The sequence below is a fragment of the Gallinula chloropus genome (assembly GCF_964237585.1).
Source record: "Gallinula chloropus genome assembly, chromosome: 2".
Classification (NCBI taxonomy): domain Eukaryota; kingdom Metazoa; phylum Chordata; class Aves; order Gruiformes; family Rallidae; genus Gallinula; species Gallinula chloropus.
The window spans coordinates 3034842-3054375 of NC_140086.1; the positions used below are offsets into that span (position 1 = coordinate 3034842).

Here is a 19534-nt window from a genome sequence, read left to right on the forward strand (position 1 = left end):
GAAGCCTTCCAGTCCCTGAAAGGTGCCTATAAGAAAGCTGGGGAAGAACTGATCTGGAGAGCATGTAGCAATAGGGTGAAGGGGCAATGGTGTGACACTAGAAAAGGGGAGATTTAGATTGGATATCCGGAAAAAAGTCTTCAATATGAGTGGTGGATCACTGGAACAGGTTGCCCAGAGAGGTAGTGGAGCCCCCATCCCTGGAGATATTCAAGGTCAGGCTTGATGGGGCTCTGAGAAACCTGATCTAGTGAAGAGGTTGGACTAGAGGACCTTTAAAGGTCCCTACCAATATGATGCATTCTAGTGTAGTCAGAAGGACCAGGGACGTGATCATCTGGTGACTCGACACCTCAAGTGCTGTGTTCAGTTTTTGGGTCTCTCACTACAAGAAAGGCACCAAGGCCCTGGAGCATGTCCAGAGAAAGGCAATAAAGCTGGTGAACGGGATGGAACACAAGTCTGATGAGGAGAAGCTGAGGGACTGAGGGGTGTTTAGTCTGGAGGAGTTTCAGGGGAGACCTTCTTGCTCTCTACAACCACCTGAAAGGAGGTTGTGGTGAGCTGGGGGTCAGCCTCTTCTTACAGATAACAAGTAATAAGACGAGAGGGAATGTCTGCAAGTTGCATCAGCAGAGGTTCAGGTTAGAAATGAGGAGAAATTTCCTCTCAGAAAGAGTGACTGTGCAATGGAACAGGTTGCCCAGGAAGGTGGTGGAGTCACTGTCCCTCAGGGTGTTTAGGGAAAGGTTGGATGAGGACATGGTTTAGTAAGTAATGTAGGTGGTAGGGGGATGGTTGGACTAGATGATCTTGGAGGTCTTTTCCAACCTTAACAATTCCATGATTCTATGATTTGTTCTGCCAGACACCAACAGGGAAATGGAAAGTACTTTAAATGGAGAAAAGTCACACAGGCAACACGATGCTCTCCAGATGGGTGTCTGACATAGCAAGTCATCTACGTGCAACCAGTGCATGTAGCTTGAAAATCCACGTTACAGCTCACCTTTACTGCTTGAGACACTGTGAGTCCCTCAAGGCTCTGCAGCATGCACAGCGTGTCTGGCAACACTTCCTACTCCAAAAAAAGGTGGTTTTTGTGGCTGTTTGTTAAACATCTGCCAAGTGCTTTAAGCTCAGAGTATAAAAGTTGGAGAAATAAATGTAAAGCCGAGTTTTTGGTGTGTTTTCTTTTTTTTAAAGCCTTTTCTCAATCCGTCTGTCTTTGTAATTTTGGGAAAATAAAATGGTTAAAAGCCTTGCAAATAGCCATGCTTCTTCACTGTGCCATGTGCCAACTACTCTAGGCAGATATTAAAAAAATATCACAATGGTTTTAATCAAAGCCCTGAGGATGCTGACAAATTATCAAAGGGAGAGAAAGAGAAAATTGAAATCTGCCAGTTAGTCGTTGTCTTCGACATGTGGAGAATTAACAGATGGAGGAAAAGTGAGGAAGCACACTGCCTGAATGGATCATTTCAGTGCTAAAATCAGAGGAAAAACAAACAAACCCACAAAACCCAACTGATCTCCTACCTTATTCCGGGTCTGGGTCTGTCCAATCAGGATGAGAGCGTTGGAGGAGATGATGGATAGGCAGAAGTTGATAAGAATGACAGAGCGCTCTGAGCGAATATACCTGCAGCAAGACAAGAGGGGGAAGGAGATCCACCCTGTTATAACTTCATTAAGTTACCTCTGAAAAGCATCAACCAGGTGCAGGTTGCACTGGGCCAGGGAGATTGCCCATTTCCTGCAGATCTTATATGTTAAACAGACAAGAACAAAGAGAAAAGGAAGGGGGAGAGCTTGGGTGCTCAGCCCACAGATCTCTCCATCCTCCCCCCTCAATCAATGCTGGAGTTAAGAGCATGAGTCAACAAACTAGGGGCCAGCCTGGTCCCTAGTCTGAGCTGCTCCTAAAACAGGAGGGTGCTGCAAGTCTTCTTCAGCTCTGCTTACTTGAAAGGGGATTTGAAAAGGAGCTTAAAAGAAAACATACAGCCAACACATGGAAAAAAAATCCCAAATAAGAAGAGCCACAGGCATGCTGGCAATGAAAGCAGATTACAAATGCATGCACCTTCACAACAAAGTGTTTGTGATTCAGCATTCCCCTTTGTTTTACCTGACAACCCCTTCTAAGGTGAGAAGACTTCTCAAATAGGTAACTGCAGTTGTTGTTCTAGGACATTAGGGATCCAAGTTAGGAAGCTGTTGCCTTCAGCACCTTGCAGGAGCAGGCTATTTGTCATTTCTGACTTTCAATGGGCAGCACAGCATCAACTTGCTACTGAGGTATCTGCACAACGATTAATCCAAACCACTGGCTATGGAGGAAAATTTCTTTGAAGGCAGTTTTATGTACCTAATAAAATTCAAAGGGAATTGCAAAAGTGCAAGTCCTCAAGGATTGACTCAGGACCTGACCACACCACCACTCACACACATGAATAATCTCAGTGATTCGGCAAGGACCCTGCCTGAATACCAGATGAGTGAAGAGTAGACGCTGATGCTTATAGAAATTAGAAACAGATCTATTAATCAACCAGCTCACCCCTGGAGGCTAATGCAGGATTATTTCCTATATTCCAGCACATCAACTATTTATATTGGTAATTTAATTTCATTAACTAATTTTAGCAAGAGTGAGTTGGTCGTGCTTTGGCTGCAGAGTTTTGAGTTTCTAACTAGGTAGGCAGGACAAGTTTAGTGTGTGTTTAGACCTACTGATTTTCAATTTTAACTTTTGATTTTAACTTCTCTCTGAGTTTTACCTTTGGATAAATATGAGCCTTGAGGATATGCTACCCTGGATACAAAAAAAGTCACTGCTGCAAAGTTGCCTGAACTTTGGAAATCTGATTTATAGGTAGTTCTCTGGGAAACTCATCCAACCCCAGAACAGACTACAAAACTCAGGCTTCCAGCTCAGCTAGGAACTAGGTTGACTGCCTGCAAAATGAACCTCTTGTTCCTTTCACAGCCAATTTGATCCCAAATTTCCTCATTTCATTGGTCTCAATACATTGCTGTGCATCACCTGGATCCTGTTCCATTTGCGGCTGGAGGGTACTGAACCATCAATCTATCTGTCTCTATTTAGCAGCTTCTAGGGGATAGAAAGGGAGATTTGGACTCTGTCCTGGTGGGAATAAGATGTAATAAACCTTCATAACAACATTATGATCCAACTGGCATTAGCATGCACTTCAGAAGTTTCCTCTGGTCAAAAAAGGTAAAAGGTTGATCTTAAGTGTAGTCTCTATGTGAACGTAAGGGAAAATAATCCAGCTGTTTTCAGCCTTCTTTCCTTCCTTAAACAAGCCTCTCCTTTCTCCATGCTTCCCTTCATCCACTGAGAGTCTATCTTGTTCCCCAGGTACCTGAATCTCCAAGGAACGAGATGTGGGTTGGCAATGTGTAGGATGACAGAATCAGACTAATTTAAGTTGGGGCCCTCGAGTTCCCAGTCCAATCCTTTGCCCACCCCAAAAAGGCTAATTTCAAAGTCAGATTGAGTTTCTCAGGGTCTTGTTCAATAGATCTTTGAAAATCACCATGAATTGATATCACCTCACTCAGATGACTAGTTTCGGTGCTTAACTGCTCTCATGGTGAAAGATCATTTTTCCTTATATCCAGCTGGAATTTCTCCTGCTGCAACTGGTGCCTCTTGACCTTTCCCTGTATACCTGTGCAAGTTGTTGGACTTCTCCATGACTCCCTTTTTAATAGCTTCCTCTTCTCCAAGCTAACCAAGTCTTGTTGTCTCTGCCTCTCCTTGTACATCATGTTCTCCAGCTCCCTGAGCACCTGCTGGACTTGTCCCAGTGTCCTGACACCTCTCTTGTACTGGGGGAGTCTAATATTGGGCAAACTTTTCCAGATGAGGGAAGGTATCTCAACAGTGTCAAGCAGAGAGGACTAAACAATTCCCTACACCAGTTGATTATATTCTGGCCTATAATGTTAGCCTTCACTGTTGCAAGGGTGCACTACTGATTAATTTTCAAATCATTCCTCACTAGGACCTGCAGAAGTTCCCTTGTGGAGGCGTTACCAAGCCAGTCAGTCCCCAGCCCACCTTGGTCCACATGGTTATTCTGTTCCAAGGGCAGGGCTGTGCATTTGTCTTTGTTGTACCATGTCTCTGTTGCACCATTTCTCCAGCCCTAACTCCAGTCTGCTGAGCTCCTTTTGAATAGTAGAACTACTCTCCAGCATATGGGTCCCTCCTCCCAATTTGGCATCATCAACAAACCTGCTGAAGGCACATTTTGCCCCATCATCCAGGTTTTTAAAAAAGATATTAAACAATCCTGGCCATACTATCAACCCCTGTTAGATGCAACTAGTAACCAGCTCCTGATAAAAGCTTCAAACCTTTGATCATTTAAGCCTGCATGAATTTCATCCAGCTATTAAGTCACCTTAGAAGCAACCAATCTAGTGCATAGTTCCCTGGTCTAGACAGAAAGATGCTATGGGAGACTCTGTTAAAGGCCTTCATAATGTCAAAATATACACCACCTATGTCTCTCCACTGTCCAGGCAACCAGCCATCCCATCACAAAAGGGAATCATGTCAGTAAGGCACAATCTGCCATCAATGACTGTGCCATCTATTCCCAATTGCTTTATTATCCATCATTTTGCCCAAAATAATCTTTATAACTACTTGATCCTTAATGTTCCAAGTAGCTGTGGCAGGCTGATCAGAAGGTTTTTCTCTGGATCCTCCTTGTTGCCCTTTTTAAAGATAGGTGTAACATTTGCTGCCTTCTGGCCATCCAAAATTTCCCAATATGATAGAGAATGGCTCTACAGGAACACCAGCCAGCTCCCTCAACACCCTTGATGTATCCCATTCAGTTCCATTGCCTTGTAATTGCCCAGACTACTTAAATTATCTTGCCACCAGTGTACCCAAGCAGCCAAGAGGGTCAACCATATCCTGGGGTGCATCAAGCATGGCATTGCCAGCCAGTCCAGGGACAGGCTGCACTGCTCTACACTGCACTGGTGCAGCTTTACCTTGAATACTGTGTGCAGTTTTGGGCACCACAGTACAAGAAGGACATAAAAATACTGGAGAGTGTCCAGAGGATGGCAATGAGGATAGTGAAGGGTCTGCAGGGGAAGTCTTACCAGGAGAGGCTGAAGTTGCTTGGTTTGTTCAGAAGGGAGAAGAGGAGGCTGAGGGGGACCTCATGAGAGAGACCTCGTGGGGGTCTCTGGCTTCCTGACGATGGGGAGCCAGAAGGCAGTTTGACAATCTGTCTTTGGGGACCAGAGATAGAACCCAGGGGAATGGCATGAAGCTGCAGTGGGGAGGTTTAGGTTGGATATTAGGAAGAGATTTTTTACTGAGAGGGTGGTCAGGCACTGGAACAGGTTCCCCAGGGAAGTAGTCACACCACTGAGCTTGGCTGAGTTCAAGAAGTGTCTGGACGATGCCCTCAGCCACATGTTTTGACCTGGCTGGTCCTGTGTGGAGCTAGGAGTTGCAGTCAATGATCCTTATGGGTCCCTTCCATCCCAGGAGATTCTGATTCCTTGGCAGTGGGGCGTATTTTCTTTCCTAGATTCTGCCAATTGGTACAGGACCTTGGTGTCTGTGAACAAACCTTGACAGTAGAACAAGGTGATGAAGGCACTTGAGTACCTTCACTTTTTCTACTTCCTTCTCCATTAGGCTACTTTCCCCATTCAACACATGACAAACAATTTCCTTGATGCTTTTCACATCCCTTACTAGTTTCAAATGCAACTGAAGCCTGACCTTCCTAATTCAATTCTATGTTCCTGGACAATTCTTTCATATCCCTCCTTGGTTGGTAGCCTGGCTACCAAACATTTCCTTGTTATGTTTCAGATCAATCAGAAGTTCCCTGTTATGCTAATAGGGCCATGCTTGCTTTTTTTTCCCCTTATATTGCCTCTTTCCCAGCACAGGATGCTCCACAGAAAGAAACTACTATACTATCCAGACCCTCTGGTCAAAGAAGCCAGGAAGTTACATCAAAGAAGGAAAAACCACAAACTTGTGTTTTGCCAGAGGAAAGATCTCCATTAAAGGTAGAGGGACCCCAGGGTGCTGTCTCACTACCCCTTGGACAACACATGGAATCTGACTGCTCATCAAAATATGGTGTACTCAGACACCAAAGCAGAGAAAAGCTAAATGCCTATTTAAGGAACTTCTGCTGTGGTCTAGGTCCTGCAGGATGTGGGGAAGCCCTGTGCAAACAAACCAAGACAGATGGAGAAGGTGGGAAAACCCAGCAGGCTGGCTCTCTGTCCCCATTACACTCCCTTCCTCTCTGCAAACACTGAGTCACTCTTGCTTTCTCACTATGCGCAAGCACATCCTTCTCTGCACAGGCACTTACTCATTTGTGCTTCCTCCCATCAGGGCCAACAAGTGCCTTGGCATCTCCAGTGAAGGCAGAGTCTCTGGGTTTAAAGCAAGTGTTAAAAGCCCCTAGAGAACTCATTGACAGCCACTAAATCAATCCTGGCCTTTGATGGGCAGGGAGTGAGAAAAGCTTGTGCTGATATCTTTCAGCCATACAGCATTTACCCAGCTGCAGCCAGTGAGAAAGGTCTGTCGTGCCCCACATACTGATGGGCTGGTGGAAGAGCTATTCGATAGCAAGCATTGATCTCCATGCTATGGAAAGGTCACTGACTCCAGAGGCTGTTGAACTGCAGAGAGTTCAGGGATGGAAAACACAATGGGGGCACTCCTGAAACACCACCACGTCTAGGAGCTGCTTGAAAGGAGTGTTACAGACCAACGCTGAGAGAAATACAGTACTAAGTCCCTTCACCTGTTCTGACCCCTGAGTAGTTCCTTTCCTCCCCAGTTTTTATTTTTCGTTTCAGTTTTCAAGAGGGAAGATGTTTTACTTTTGATTCTCCCTCTTTTGCCACATGGGTGGTGGAGCACGTGGCCCACACACAGATCGTGTCTCCAGCTGTGACCCATGACAGCCACTGCCGAGATATAACAAGGTCACTCCACTTCTACAGCCCACTGTGTCACTGACCTCTCTGTCAAGACTGCTAATAAGGCCAGAGATGCACCATCTGCAGCAGAGTTTTTGCAGCCATCTGTCTACTGGGAACTGGAGTGAGTCCACCAACAGGCCACCAACAGCCGTCAAACAGCAACAACGTCCAGTTTGCAAGGAGCCTGTGCCAAGTTGGCTGTGTCTGAAGTGATTGCTTGCATCAAAAAGCTCATGCCGATGGCTGAGTAGGTGACACTAAGAACCAGCCACTATTTAGGGGGTTTTGAATGGGAAGTGGAGGGTAAATTCATTCCCTCTCTGATACGCAGCCCAAAGCTCTGATCACCTCTCTTTTTACTCTGCTCCCTTTTCCCTTACTGTGTTCCTTTCCTTCTTTCTCTCCTGCTCTTTCTTGCTGCTTCCCATGGATAAACAAACCCTAGCTAGGCAAAATTCTGGGAAAGTTTCCAGATTGTCAGCCTCAGTGAGCCTATTCATCAGAAGTGGTTCATACTCAAGCTGAGCCTATGTATGCGTGCTCCAGATGCCTTTGTCCAGAGGTCTGAATGGGAAATTTTCCGGCCAAAGCTCCCTGAAACAGCTGAGCTCTGGTGAGTGCTCTCCACAGAAGACCAGGCAGCTAAGGCATGAGGATTTTCTCCTCTACATGGTGAGAAAGGACCACTTTGGTAAGACTTCTATATTTTAGCAACAACAGCTGGAATAATGCTGCTGATCCCACTTCCAAGCTTTCCTCCAGCTGCTGTCTATCAGACTATATAACATCTAGGGCAAAATGAAATGGGAGCCAGGAGATAATGTTGACTTGAATATGATGTTCCTGAGACCATTAATAGGACAGCACATTCATGTCCAGCAGCTATGCCTAAAATAAAAAGGACACACAGAGCGCTCAGGGCTCAGCCATGGGAATGCTGTGAAGTTTAGAGAACATGGAAACATGATCTACAGAGAAGAAATGAAACAAACTCAGCGCACCAAAGAGAAATTCTAGAGATCACTTGATCATGCTTTACAAATATTTACACAAAGAGACTTAGGATAGAGAGCCCTTTAACCAAGATATAGCTGGTCTCAGGATCACTTGGAAATGCACGTCCATCCTTGGCTAGCTCAGAAATGCCCATTCAAGCCTCCCATAAACATGTCCCCCCATTCATGTTGATCATTTTGGGCATAGGCTTATAATGCAAAGGGTGAAATGAGAAATTAAAAACCACGTATTTTAAACAGGGCAGGAAATTGACTTTACTGTCCTCAATAACAGTAAATATTGAGGGGAACACTCCTGGAAGAAAATACATCATGTTATTCCAAATGACTCTGGCATGCTCCAAACTGATTCAACCTCATGTCTAAACTTGGTTTTCAGATCCTGAACTTGTTTCTGATTGGAAAGAGAGGGTGAGGCTCGAACACTTGCTCTTTATCCTCTATCCTAATTTTCCACTTGATCCTGACACCAGTGACACCAGTAAGTCACCTACCAGCGCTGCCCAGTGCTGCCCAGCCTGAGGAAAAGCAGGAGAGGACAAGGACTTGAGCAGATCCAATGATACCCCAGGCACGGAAAAACCTGAGTTCTAGATAAACGTTATTATGATCAGTCTTCAGCTCAGAGCACTTGCCATAATTAAGTAGCCACTATGCACTGTCATAGTATCAACAAAAAAAAAAAAAGATGCATTTTTGCTCATTTTTTACTCTCTTGTCTCTTTCTTCTATCAAAGGATAGAAAAAGTTATCTCAGTTCACAACTCTCAACTGAACTTACCCTTTCCTCCCTACTAAGAAGAATCACTTGGCAAAATAAGAGCCTCAGACTGATCCCTTCTCCCAGAAGGGTCACCAATCATTTCCAAACAGTGTATTCTCTGTGGCCACTCCATTTCAAGTTGTCAGTTATTCACCTGGTTCTGATTTTCTTTCTTTTGTTTAGCTTAGAGTCATGAAGCTCCCAGCATGTTTGCCATGGGTTTAGGAAAGGCATGGGTCTTCACAGTGTGAACTCAGACCTTGTACAGTACAGTGCAGGGGGGGAAATCCCACGCACACCTCAGGGTGTTCAGCTTGTACAGTCCACCAAAACTCATCTAACAGGGGCATAGGCTAACGTGAGCCTTTGTTCAGCAAAGCTTTGCTACAAAAGCACTTCAGCTTCTATAGATGATCAAATTTAAGGTTGCACCTGACTGGCTTATAGGTGTACAGGAGCTCTCTGCGATGAGGAATCCCATATGTATCTGAAGTTAGAGCCAAAACACAGCTAAGAGGTTGGAGACTTATTTAGACAATGCAGTTTAACATCCTTAAGCTCCTGGAAAGTGCTGTCTGTTCTTCAGGGTATGTTTTCAAAACGGATTGTGGATGTTTTGATGTTATCAAAGACCCAGCTGGGAATACCTTGAAGCATCCTGCCTGCCAGGAGGCAGTGCACATCCACATCTCCACAAACAAGGTTTCCTGGGGTATACGAAGGCATCCAAAACCAGAACGTGGCTTTTGAAAATGGAACAATGCAACTACATGGGGTCATGGCACTAATTTCACTGTACTAATTTCTCTGGCACTGAAAGGAAAGAATAATGCCAACTAAGCCACCATGATGACTTTTTGCAGGACCCACTCATTACAAAACTGTTCTTCCTCAGGCACCAGGCACCCAAAACAGGAGAGCATAACCTCCAGGATCCATGCAGGTCAAAAGACAGTTACTTTCCCCAACAAGAAGAGAAGAGAATGAAAGCCATACCTCCAAACAGAGACATAAATGATAATCAACAGCAAAAGTGTCAGCGAAGATACTCCACAGCCTACAATTAACGTGACAGAAGGGACCAGCACCTTTTCCATGTTCTGAAAGAGAGAAAGTAAGACATTAAAAAAAAAAAAGAAAAGAAAAGAAGAAACACTACTAGCTGAATTTCATAGCAAGAACTTTCCTCCTAATTGTCTGTGTTCCAACTCACCTGACCTTTACATCACACTGCACATACAAATAGAGAGGAAAGAAGACCAGTATCTATTTCTAGTTGACCCAGCAATTTTTTTCTGGATCTGATTCTACTCCCACACCCACCAGTGTTAAATCTGGGTAACACCTCTGATATCCACAGTGAGGCAGGTGTAGGTTTGCAAGAGAAGGATCAGGCCCTTCATATCCAGTGTGAAACCTGGACCTGTGCGATATGTCCTAGGGAACCTGCTTTGGCAGAAGGGTTGGACACGATGATCCCTCGAGGTCTCTTCCAACCCCTATGATTCTGTGATTCTGTGGTTCTTTTCCTGCCTGAGCACAGAAGATCTGATGATCATCAGCTCTTGCAATGTCAAGTCCAAACACACATGCTATAACCTCTCCTAACATAGTTCTCTGCATCGCTGGGACTGTGTAACTAGCCAACATCTGCCAGACTAATATCACTAGACTCCCCCTGTTCTCAGCTTAGAACAAGGATCTGGATCCCACTTGATTTTCTCTGCTGCAGGCCTTTTTGCCAGCATGTTTCTCATTTCCACATCAGTGATCTCTGCCGCCACGAAGGCAGAGAAGCAGAGACCGACTGTGTGGCAGACCCATGAGAACCCTCTATTTAGAGTGATTAGGCAGTATGCAGAGGTGTGGGAGCACAGTCAAAGTTGTCATTAGATTGGCGCTCTACCAACACCCATCGCTACAGCCATGGAGATGAGATGGTTTCTGACACAGGGCTTAGCATAGGAGGAAAATAAAATGCTATTATACATGAATTTGGGAATGGAATCCTCTAAGGACTTGTCTACACTGTCTTGTTGGCAGGCATGAGGCTGCTCAACTGGAACTTCCAATCAGCAGGACACCACAAAGTTAGGGCTACTGCAGCTCTGTTCCAGGCTACTGAGCCTGCTGCAAAGCAAAACATATTAGGCAAGGCTCACTGTTATGCTTATATGGAGTCTGGCCAGCTCAACACATGGGCAAAGCCAGCATATGTCCATTCACCCAAGGCCCATGGTCAACACAGGCTTAGTCCACGGAGCCCACAACAAAGGAGAGACAAACAATGCTGTATATTGGGACCTGAGCTGAATTTTCCCTGTAATCCAAAGGGCTTGGGAAGAACCTCCTTTACTTGCATATTTTGACAGAAGGCACTGCTCACAAGCTGGGGAAGGACTGCTTGGTAAGAGCATGTAGTGATAGGACAAGAGGCATTGGTTTTAAACTAGAAAAGAGGAGGCTTAGCTTAGACATTAGAAAGAAGTTCTTCACTCTAAGGGTGGTGAGACACTGGAACAAGGTTGCCCAGAGTGGTGGTGGAAGCCCCATCCCTGGACACATTCAAGATCAGGGTTGACAAAGCTCTGAGTGACCTCACGTAGCTAAAGGTGCCCCTGCTTACTGCAGAGGGGTTGGACTAGATGTCCTTTAAAGGTCGCTTCCAACCTAATGCATTCTATGATTCTATGAATCTATGATTCATTGGGAGGAATTAATGAGGAAAACATTACAAAGGGTTTGGATGTTGAGCCTAATTCAACTTGTTGAAATTACAGAACTGCATTTCTGGCAATGTCTTAGTCCTTTCAACTAACAGCAATTGTTCAAGAGATACAAGAATAACACAGTTCTGAGCTTTGCCAACCCATCCAGCATGGTCCTGCATCCCAAAAGGCTAATGGAAAATGTTTCAGGTCACGTGTGGTTTCTTCCTCTAAATGTGTCTGGAGATTTGCAACGCTGTGATTTTCAACATCAAATCATGTCACTGTATTCCACCCTGAAAATTTACTCCTGCCAAATATTTGTGGAAGATTTGAAGCAGTTTTTGGGAACTAGGTAAACAGAAAGGCATCTCAATTAAAATATCAACATTTTGATTCACCTTCTATCAAACAAAATTGAAATTGGACATTCTCCAGGCGCCATGAGTGTTGAAACATTGCATCCTGCTCTTTATAAAGTGAAATGTGGAAGGTGCTTTCTTCTGGGAACAGAAATCCCTGATTTAGTTAGGTGCTGGGGTAGTGTATGGGAGAAAGAGAGATTTGAAATCTCCAGTTTGAAGCCAAAGATTCTCCCTCTGTCACATTTGTTTCCCCCCCCCTTACAGAACCCAGGTGGGCAACAGCCCTGTCCCACCCCAGAGATGCATGGTCATGATGTGAAGCACAAGCTACACAGACACAGATTGCTCTTTGCTCACTTGCTCCAAGCTCACTCCTAACCCTTTCCCTCTCCCTCTTTCCCCCTTACGGCAATATGAGCTCACATCGCACAAATGGTGGCCTGGGATGAGCATCGATTGTGACATTTGATTTAAGTAGGTCTCATTTCACTGACTTTTCATGGGTAACTGGATAAAAGTGGGGGAGGAGCTCCATTAAACTAAAAAAAGCCCAAAATATAACTCACTTCTAAGCTATCTGAGAGCAACTGAAGAAAGGGAGTTCGGATTTTAAGAGATATGCAGACTGCATTCCTGTGTCTCCAACTCAATAATCATAGAATCATAGAATCATAGAGTGGTCTGGGTTGGAAGGGACCCCAAGGATCATAGAGCTCCAACCCCCCTGCCACAGGCAGAGCCACCAACCTCCAGGCCTGGAGCTACACAAGGCTGCCCAGGGCCACATCCAACATGGCCTTGAACACCCCCAGGGACAGAGGTGTTCCTAACTCCCCTCTTTCGTATTCCCTCTTACATCCCTCCACCCTCAACAGCCTCAGGTTCTTTCAACCCCTTTGTTAATTCCTAATAACACCCAAAACCTCTTGAGATCCTCCATCAGCTAAGTAGGAAGTTGTATTGCATGCACTGGACCATACCTAGGTCAGATGTTCACACACTGGCAAAGCATTACAGAAATGCCAACTGGCAAAGTGGAAGCCAAAGCAGTGGGTAATAACTGGTGTCTATCTGCAGGCTTTCCCCAAAAAAAACCCAAAAAACCCCATCCTTATTTGGACCTCCTTTATACTTCAGCCAAACTTTCACAGAACCCATGCTCAACAGAAGGACTCTTCCTGTGGAGACGCTGTGAAGCTCATACTTTGCCCCCACAGGGAAGGGATGATTAGTTCAGCCCTGATAGGGTTTCTGTTGGTATCACAAGGGTGAATATAAAAACCACTGTCTTGCAGTAAGAGCAGGAGGTTGCTCCTTTGGCAACAGTAAATCCTACAGGCTTTGCCTGTGAAGCTTAGGATTCTGCTTGCTTTCTTCACTATTAAGATTTTCTGCCCTCCCCATTATCCTTTCCCCCTCCCTCACTCCTTCCCTTTGGCAAATAAAGCATCGTTTGTTTTATTTCTTCTGACTAATTAAAGCCCCTGACAGAAGGTGGTTGGATATTGTAGGATCTGAGCCTTGCGAGGGAAATTTCCTTGGAGAAGAACAAGGGGCAAACCCAAGGTTGGTTTGAAAGGAAAGAGTGATACCAAGAGAAAAAAAACCCAAGGCATTCTCAAGGTAAGAGAGAAAGCATTTTTATGGGAGTTTTCCAGCACCACACCAAGGAGCAAGCTGGTTATTTGCAAAAGACAGGCTAGGAATGGGGGTTTTCTATCCTAAGGAACATGCTTCTGTCATAAGGAACCTGCTCTGTCCTGAGGAACCTGTTTCTGTCCTAAGGAACCTGCTTTGGCAGGGGGGTTGGACTCGATGATCTCTGGAGGTCCCTTCCAACCCCTATGATTCTACGATCCTGGGACCTGCTTAGACTGGAGATGGTCCCAGATGGCCTGTGCCTAACCCCCTCGCCATGTGTGCTGATGGGTTCCATCCAGAAGCACCCTGAAACACAGATGTGTGATTGGAGCTGGAAAGAAAACCTTGGCCTGGGCCAAGAAGGGATAGAACAGGTCGTTAAGAATCACAAGTCCTGCAATTCTGTCACCAAACATGACAAGGGAGGAGAGAAGCAATCAATGACATCAGCTGGGATGGAAATAACGAGCCCTACTGCCTGGGGCTGCTTGCTGTCCTACCACCTCATCACTCTGCCTACCAGGGCAGAAGGACACTCCTCCTTCTCTTTACAATTTCACTCTGCTTCCTTCTTCTTCTTCTCTTCTGTTTCCTTCTTTTCCTTTCTCCCTCATTTTTTTTTCCTCTCCTTTGTCTTCTTTCCTCCCTTCCTTTGGCCATTTTCCATGACATATTCTGCCTTTTCTTCTTGCTCTTAATGCATCTCTCTGACTCTCCCCCCTTTTACATTCTCTCTTTCCTTCCCTTACTTTTTTTGCACAATACTGTAAAAAGCCATTTCATTCAAGTCGTGCTTGTTCCATTACCCTGCTCTGGCTCCAGGGTCAAACGAGCTCCAATTAGAACAAAGTCAAAAATGGTATTTCTTAATGCCATGCAGTTTTCCAGAGACCTTACAAGCAAGCTGTTCTTTCTGCTTTTTTCCATGCTTGACACTGAGAAAGGCTGGACAAAGTCTTTATAGGTGCAACATCATACAAATAAAGTCAATGAAAAAAAAAAATAAACCATTTATTTTGCTCATATGAGTTTGGGATTTGGGGTGTAGGATTTCTTTTTGGTTTTAGAAATGTGTTTGCTATGCAGAATGCTTGCCTGGAGCTTGATTTTACTGCCTGTTTGAAATTACTCATTAAGGCACAAAATTTCGTTAAGTCCTGGTTGCAAAGGGCAGCTAAAGCTTTCTAATCCAACTTACTCTAGAAGCATGGCTACCACTAATATAAGGAGAGACTGGCCATGGTTGTGTCTGGATGAGCCTTGGAAATTCTCAAAGATGGAGTTACCAGCCCTCTGGTGACCATTCCAGGACCACACCACTATCCTGGTGATAGGAACCTTCTAAGCTATACTTTGTTGCTTTTCTCCTGATCATAGAATCACAGAATGGTTTCAGTTAGAAGGGACCCCAAGGATCACAGAGTTCCAACTCTCCTGCCACAGGCAGGGACACCAACCTCCAGACCTGGAGCTACACAAGCTTGCCCAGGGCAAGGTTTCTTGAACACATCCAGGGATTGGGCATCCACCACCTCTCTGGGCAGCCTGTTCCAGCACCTCACCACTCTCTCTGTAAAGAACTTCCCCCTAATATCTAATCTAAACCTTCCCTCCTTCAGCTTCACTCCATCCCCCTTGTCCTGCCATTATCTACCCTTTTAAAAAGTTGATTCCCCTCCTGTTTCTTCAGGGACTGGAAGGCTGCAATGAGGTCCCCCCACAGCCTTCTCTTCTTATCATCAGGCACAAGCAAGAGTAGTTTGGTTTTATATTTTTTGTAATTTTCCCTCTGATACCTGTAGGTTGTGATTAGATTTCCCCTCCCATTCATCTTCCTAAGACCAAGCAAGTCCAGCTCCCTCTACACCTCCTCCCAGGTTATGAGCTCAAAGCAATGAGACTCACTCCATTCTTCTGACAAAGACCTGGAGGAGGGTGTGATTTACTACTGGAATCACCCAGGAACCATTTTACTGTGTCACTGGTCTAAAGGCTTTTCACAGTTCTTGAGAAGTTTTTTAAGCCACGTTGTATTGATTTTGATGATGGTTGGACAAGTTTTTTTTCTCAAAGCAGAGAGCTGGTTGTTAAAATTGCTGGAAAATAATGCTTTTAACAGTACTCACCAAAGCCAACAGCTTTCTAAGCAAAGGGGTGTATTGTCAGTGCTGTAAAATAAAAACTGAACAACTGTGCTCTTGTCATCTGCCAAAAAAAATCCTGGGTTTTTTTCATTTTTTACAAAATCACAGAATCACAGAATCACAGGGGTTGGAAGGGACCTCCAGAGATCATCGGGTCCAACCCCCCTGCCAAAGCAGCTCCCTAGGACAGGTCACACAGATAGGCGTCCAGATGGGTCTTGAATATCTCCAGAGAAGGAGACTCCACACCCCCCTGGGCAGCCTGTCCCAGGGCTCCCTCACCCTCACTGGGAAAAAGTTCTTCCGCATGTTGGTGCGGAACTCCCTGTGCTCCAACTTGCAGCCATTGCCCCTTGTCCTATCCCCACAGACCACTGAAAAGGGGCTGGCTGATTCCCCCTGCATCCCCTGCTTCAGATAATTATAGACTTTAATTAGGTCCCCCCTTAGTCTTCTCTTCTCCAGGCTGAACAGTCCCAACTTACTCAGCCTTTCCTCGTAGGGGAAATGCTCCAGGCCCTTAACCATCTTTGTAGCACTTCTTTGGACTCTCTCCAGGAGATCCCTGTCCTTTTTATACCAAGGAGCCCAGAACTGGACACAATACTCCAGGTGGGGCCTGACCAGGGCAGAGTAGAGGGGGAGGATCACCTCCTTTGACCTGCTGGCTACACTCCTCCTGATGCCCCCCAGGATCCCATTGGCTCTCTCAGCCACCAGGGCACACTGCTGGCTCATGGCCACCCTGTCACCCACCAGGACCCCCAGGTCCTTCTCCACTGAGCTCTTCTCCAGCAGGTCATCCCCCAGCCTCTACTGACCATCGGGTCCAACCCCCCTGCCAAAGCAGCTCCCTAGGACAGGTCACAGAAGTCGGCATCCAGACAGGTCTTGAATATCTCCAGAGAAGGAGACTCCACAGCCCCCGTGGGCAGCCTGTCCCAGGGCTCTGTCACCCTCACTGTGAAAAAGTTCAATATGCACATATATACTGCAGTGGGATGGTAAAGTACCAGCTGCATGCTGTACTCCAGTACAACCCCTGGACAAAAAGGAAAGCAGTCAAACCAAAGGTCAGCAGTCTGCAGCAGTAAACAGTATCTTTGGTAATAAGTGATGCTTGATACCTTCACCTGGGTAAGAACCAGGCTCTCCACACAACTCAGCTGACAATGCTGCCACTGATGTGTGTGTTCACCTCTGGGGACTCTGCAGAGCCAAGAAGAGTGATGGCTTTCAACTAGAGTAGGGTAGGTTTAGATTCCACATTAGGAAGAAGTTCTTAACTGAGGGTGGTGAGACACTGGAACAGGTTGCTCAAAGAGGTGATGGAGGCCTTGTTTCTGGAGGCATTCAAGGTCAGGCTTGATGAAGCTCTGGGCAACTTGATCTAGTTAGAGGTGTCCCTGCTCACTGCAGGGGGGGTTGGACTAGATGGCCTTTAAAGATCCCTTCCAACCCAATGCAGTCTGTTATTCTGTAACCCTGCCTGCAGAACGAGCACAAAGAAGGACCAGACCCACTCATTAAGCAGGTACAGTGTTTGTACCCCACTACTCTCTTGACCATCATGGAGTCTCAGTGAAAGCAGCACTATAGGGCATGCCAGTTGCTGAAACCCATGGTAAAACTATAGATGCAGATGGAGTTGTTCAAGTGAAGGCTATTTTCACCTCCCAGAAAACATATTCCTTACACTTATTGCAAGACAGGGAGAGAGGAAGAGGAGGACACACACTCTTTTTGGTGGTCCCCAAAGTGTGGGCAGCAGCAGGGATTTAGTGAGGGCAGGGTTAGGCAACAGCCTGAGGGAGCTTGGTGGGTCAGCATTATCAGAGGGACTACAGGGTTCACTCAACTCAAAGCAGAGAGCAGTGAGGAGGCACCAAGACCCTTTTTCACAGAATCACAGAATGGTTTGGTTTGGAAGGGTCTTTAAAGATCATTTATTTCCAACTCCCCTGCCATGGGCAGGGACATCTATATTTGATCAGGTTGCTCAAAGGCCCATTCAACCTGATCTTGAACACTTCTAATGCTGGGACAACCCCTAGTTCCCTGTACAACCTGGGCCAGTGTTTCATCACCCTAACTGTAAAAAAGAGTCTTCCTTACAACTAATTAAATCTACCCTCTTTCAGTTTAAAATTATTGCCCCTTGTTCTGTCATCACAGGCCCTGGTGTTGTGGACCAGACTGTGGCCAGTAGCAAGAGAACCACACAGCTTCTCACTCACTCCCCACACAAAAGGATGGATGGGGAGAATCAGAAGGGTAAAAGTGCAAGAGTTTTTACATTGAGGTAAAGATAGTTTAATAATAATAATAAAAGAGGGGGAAAAAAGGTGTGTGGGGGGTGTAGTTCCAAAAAAGACAAGTGATGCAAAACAAAACAATTGCTTACCATCAACCAACCAATGCCCAGCTAGTCCCTGAGCAATGACAGCTCCCACCAACCTCTAGCTCCCCCACCCAGATTTACATGCTGAGCATGACACGATATCTTATGGAAAATCCCTTTGGTCATTGGGGTCAGCTGTCATGGCTGTGTTTCCTCCCAACTCCTTGTGCACCTCCAGCCTACTCAGTGGTGGGGTGGGGTGAGAAGCAGAAGAGGCCTTGGCTCTGGAGTAGCAGGAACTACAATATCCCTGTGTTATCAACACTGTTTCCAGCAGAAATCCAAAGCATAGCACCATATCAGCTACTTATTGAGAAATTTAACTCTATCCTGAAAACAACCTGGTAAAAAGCTTTTTCTCCATCTTTCTTATTATAGAATCATAGAATAGCATGGGCTGGAAGGGATCCCAAGGATCAGACAGTTCCAACCCCCCTGACACAGGCAGGGCCACCAACCTCCAGGCCTGGAGCTACACAAGGTTGCCCAGGGCCCCATCCAACCTGGCCTTGAACACCTCCAGGGATGGGGCATCCACCACCTCTCTGGGCAGCCTGTTCCAGCCCCTCACCACTCTCTCTGTAAAAAACTTCCCCCTAATATCTACTCTAAACCTTCCTTCCTTTAGCTTTAATCAAACCCCCTTGTCCTGCCATTGTCTACCCTTTGAAAAAGGTGATTCCCCTCCTGTTTCTCTGCTCCCTTCAGGGACTGGAAGGCTGCAATGAGGTCCCCCTGAAGCCTTCTCTTCTCCAGGCTGAACAAGCCCAGCTCCCCCAGCCTCTCTTCGTAGGGAGGAAAAGCTTATAAAGCTTTATATATTGACAGCCCACAATAAGGTGTCCCCAGAGCCTTCTCTTCACATTCTCACCTCTGAGGAAGGGCTTTGAGATCCCTGCATGAAGAACACTTAATGTCATCAGTAATAAATCATGTCTTCACAACTTCTTTCTCGAACAACCTGATATCTCCCCCCCAGCTCAGCTCATGTCATTGCAAGACAGGTCCAGAGGATTACTACCTTGTTTTGCTTCCTTCCTATCATAACTACAGGCTTCTCTTGTCAAAGCTAATAGTCACCCATTATTGGGAATGTATTTGTGGAGCTGAGGGCTCCTTTTATGTAATTTGGCCAGTCGAACAGGCAATTCCATGTAATTGCTGTACACAAAAAAAAAAATCACCCAGAGAGACATCTTAACATGGTACTATTTATTAACAATTGCTAACTCTTCACTCTGTATTGAGTCTGCTCTCAAGACACAACGTGGCAATCTGCGTTTAGTAAACAGCTTTGATGAAGCTCTAGGGGCAGAGGAGTGGTCAGGCAGCCGCTTGTTAATATGAACTGTCAGGATAATTTCCTTCAGGCTGGCAGGGAATTACAGGAGTTAACAGTATGCATTATCTACCTGCCAGTCATCAGTGCCATGGTCAGATTGCTGTCACTCTTTGAACTACAAGACTACA

General features: G+C 45.7%; 1 protein-coding gene across 1 annotated transcript in view; it reads right to left on the reverse strand.

Moving 5' to 3' along the window:
* Nucleotides 1-19534, reverse strand: part of ADGRB1 (adhesion G protein-coupled receptor B1) — a gene marked incomplete at both ends in the record, with an annotated part of 216676 nt that overhangs the window by 63628 nt on the left and 133514 nt on the right. The window contains 2 exons of the mRNA XM_084279731.1: nucleotides 1543-1645; nucleotides 9802-9905. Coding sequence (XP_084135857.1) covers nucleotides 1543-1645; nucleotides 9802-9905 — 207 coding nt within the window. The remainder of the gene's footprint in view (nucleotides 1-1542; nucleotides 1646-9801; nucleotides 9906-19534) is intronic.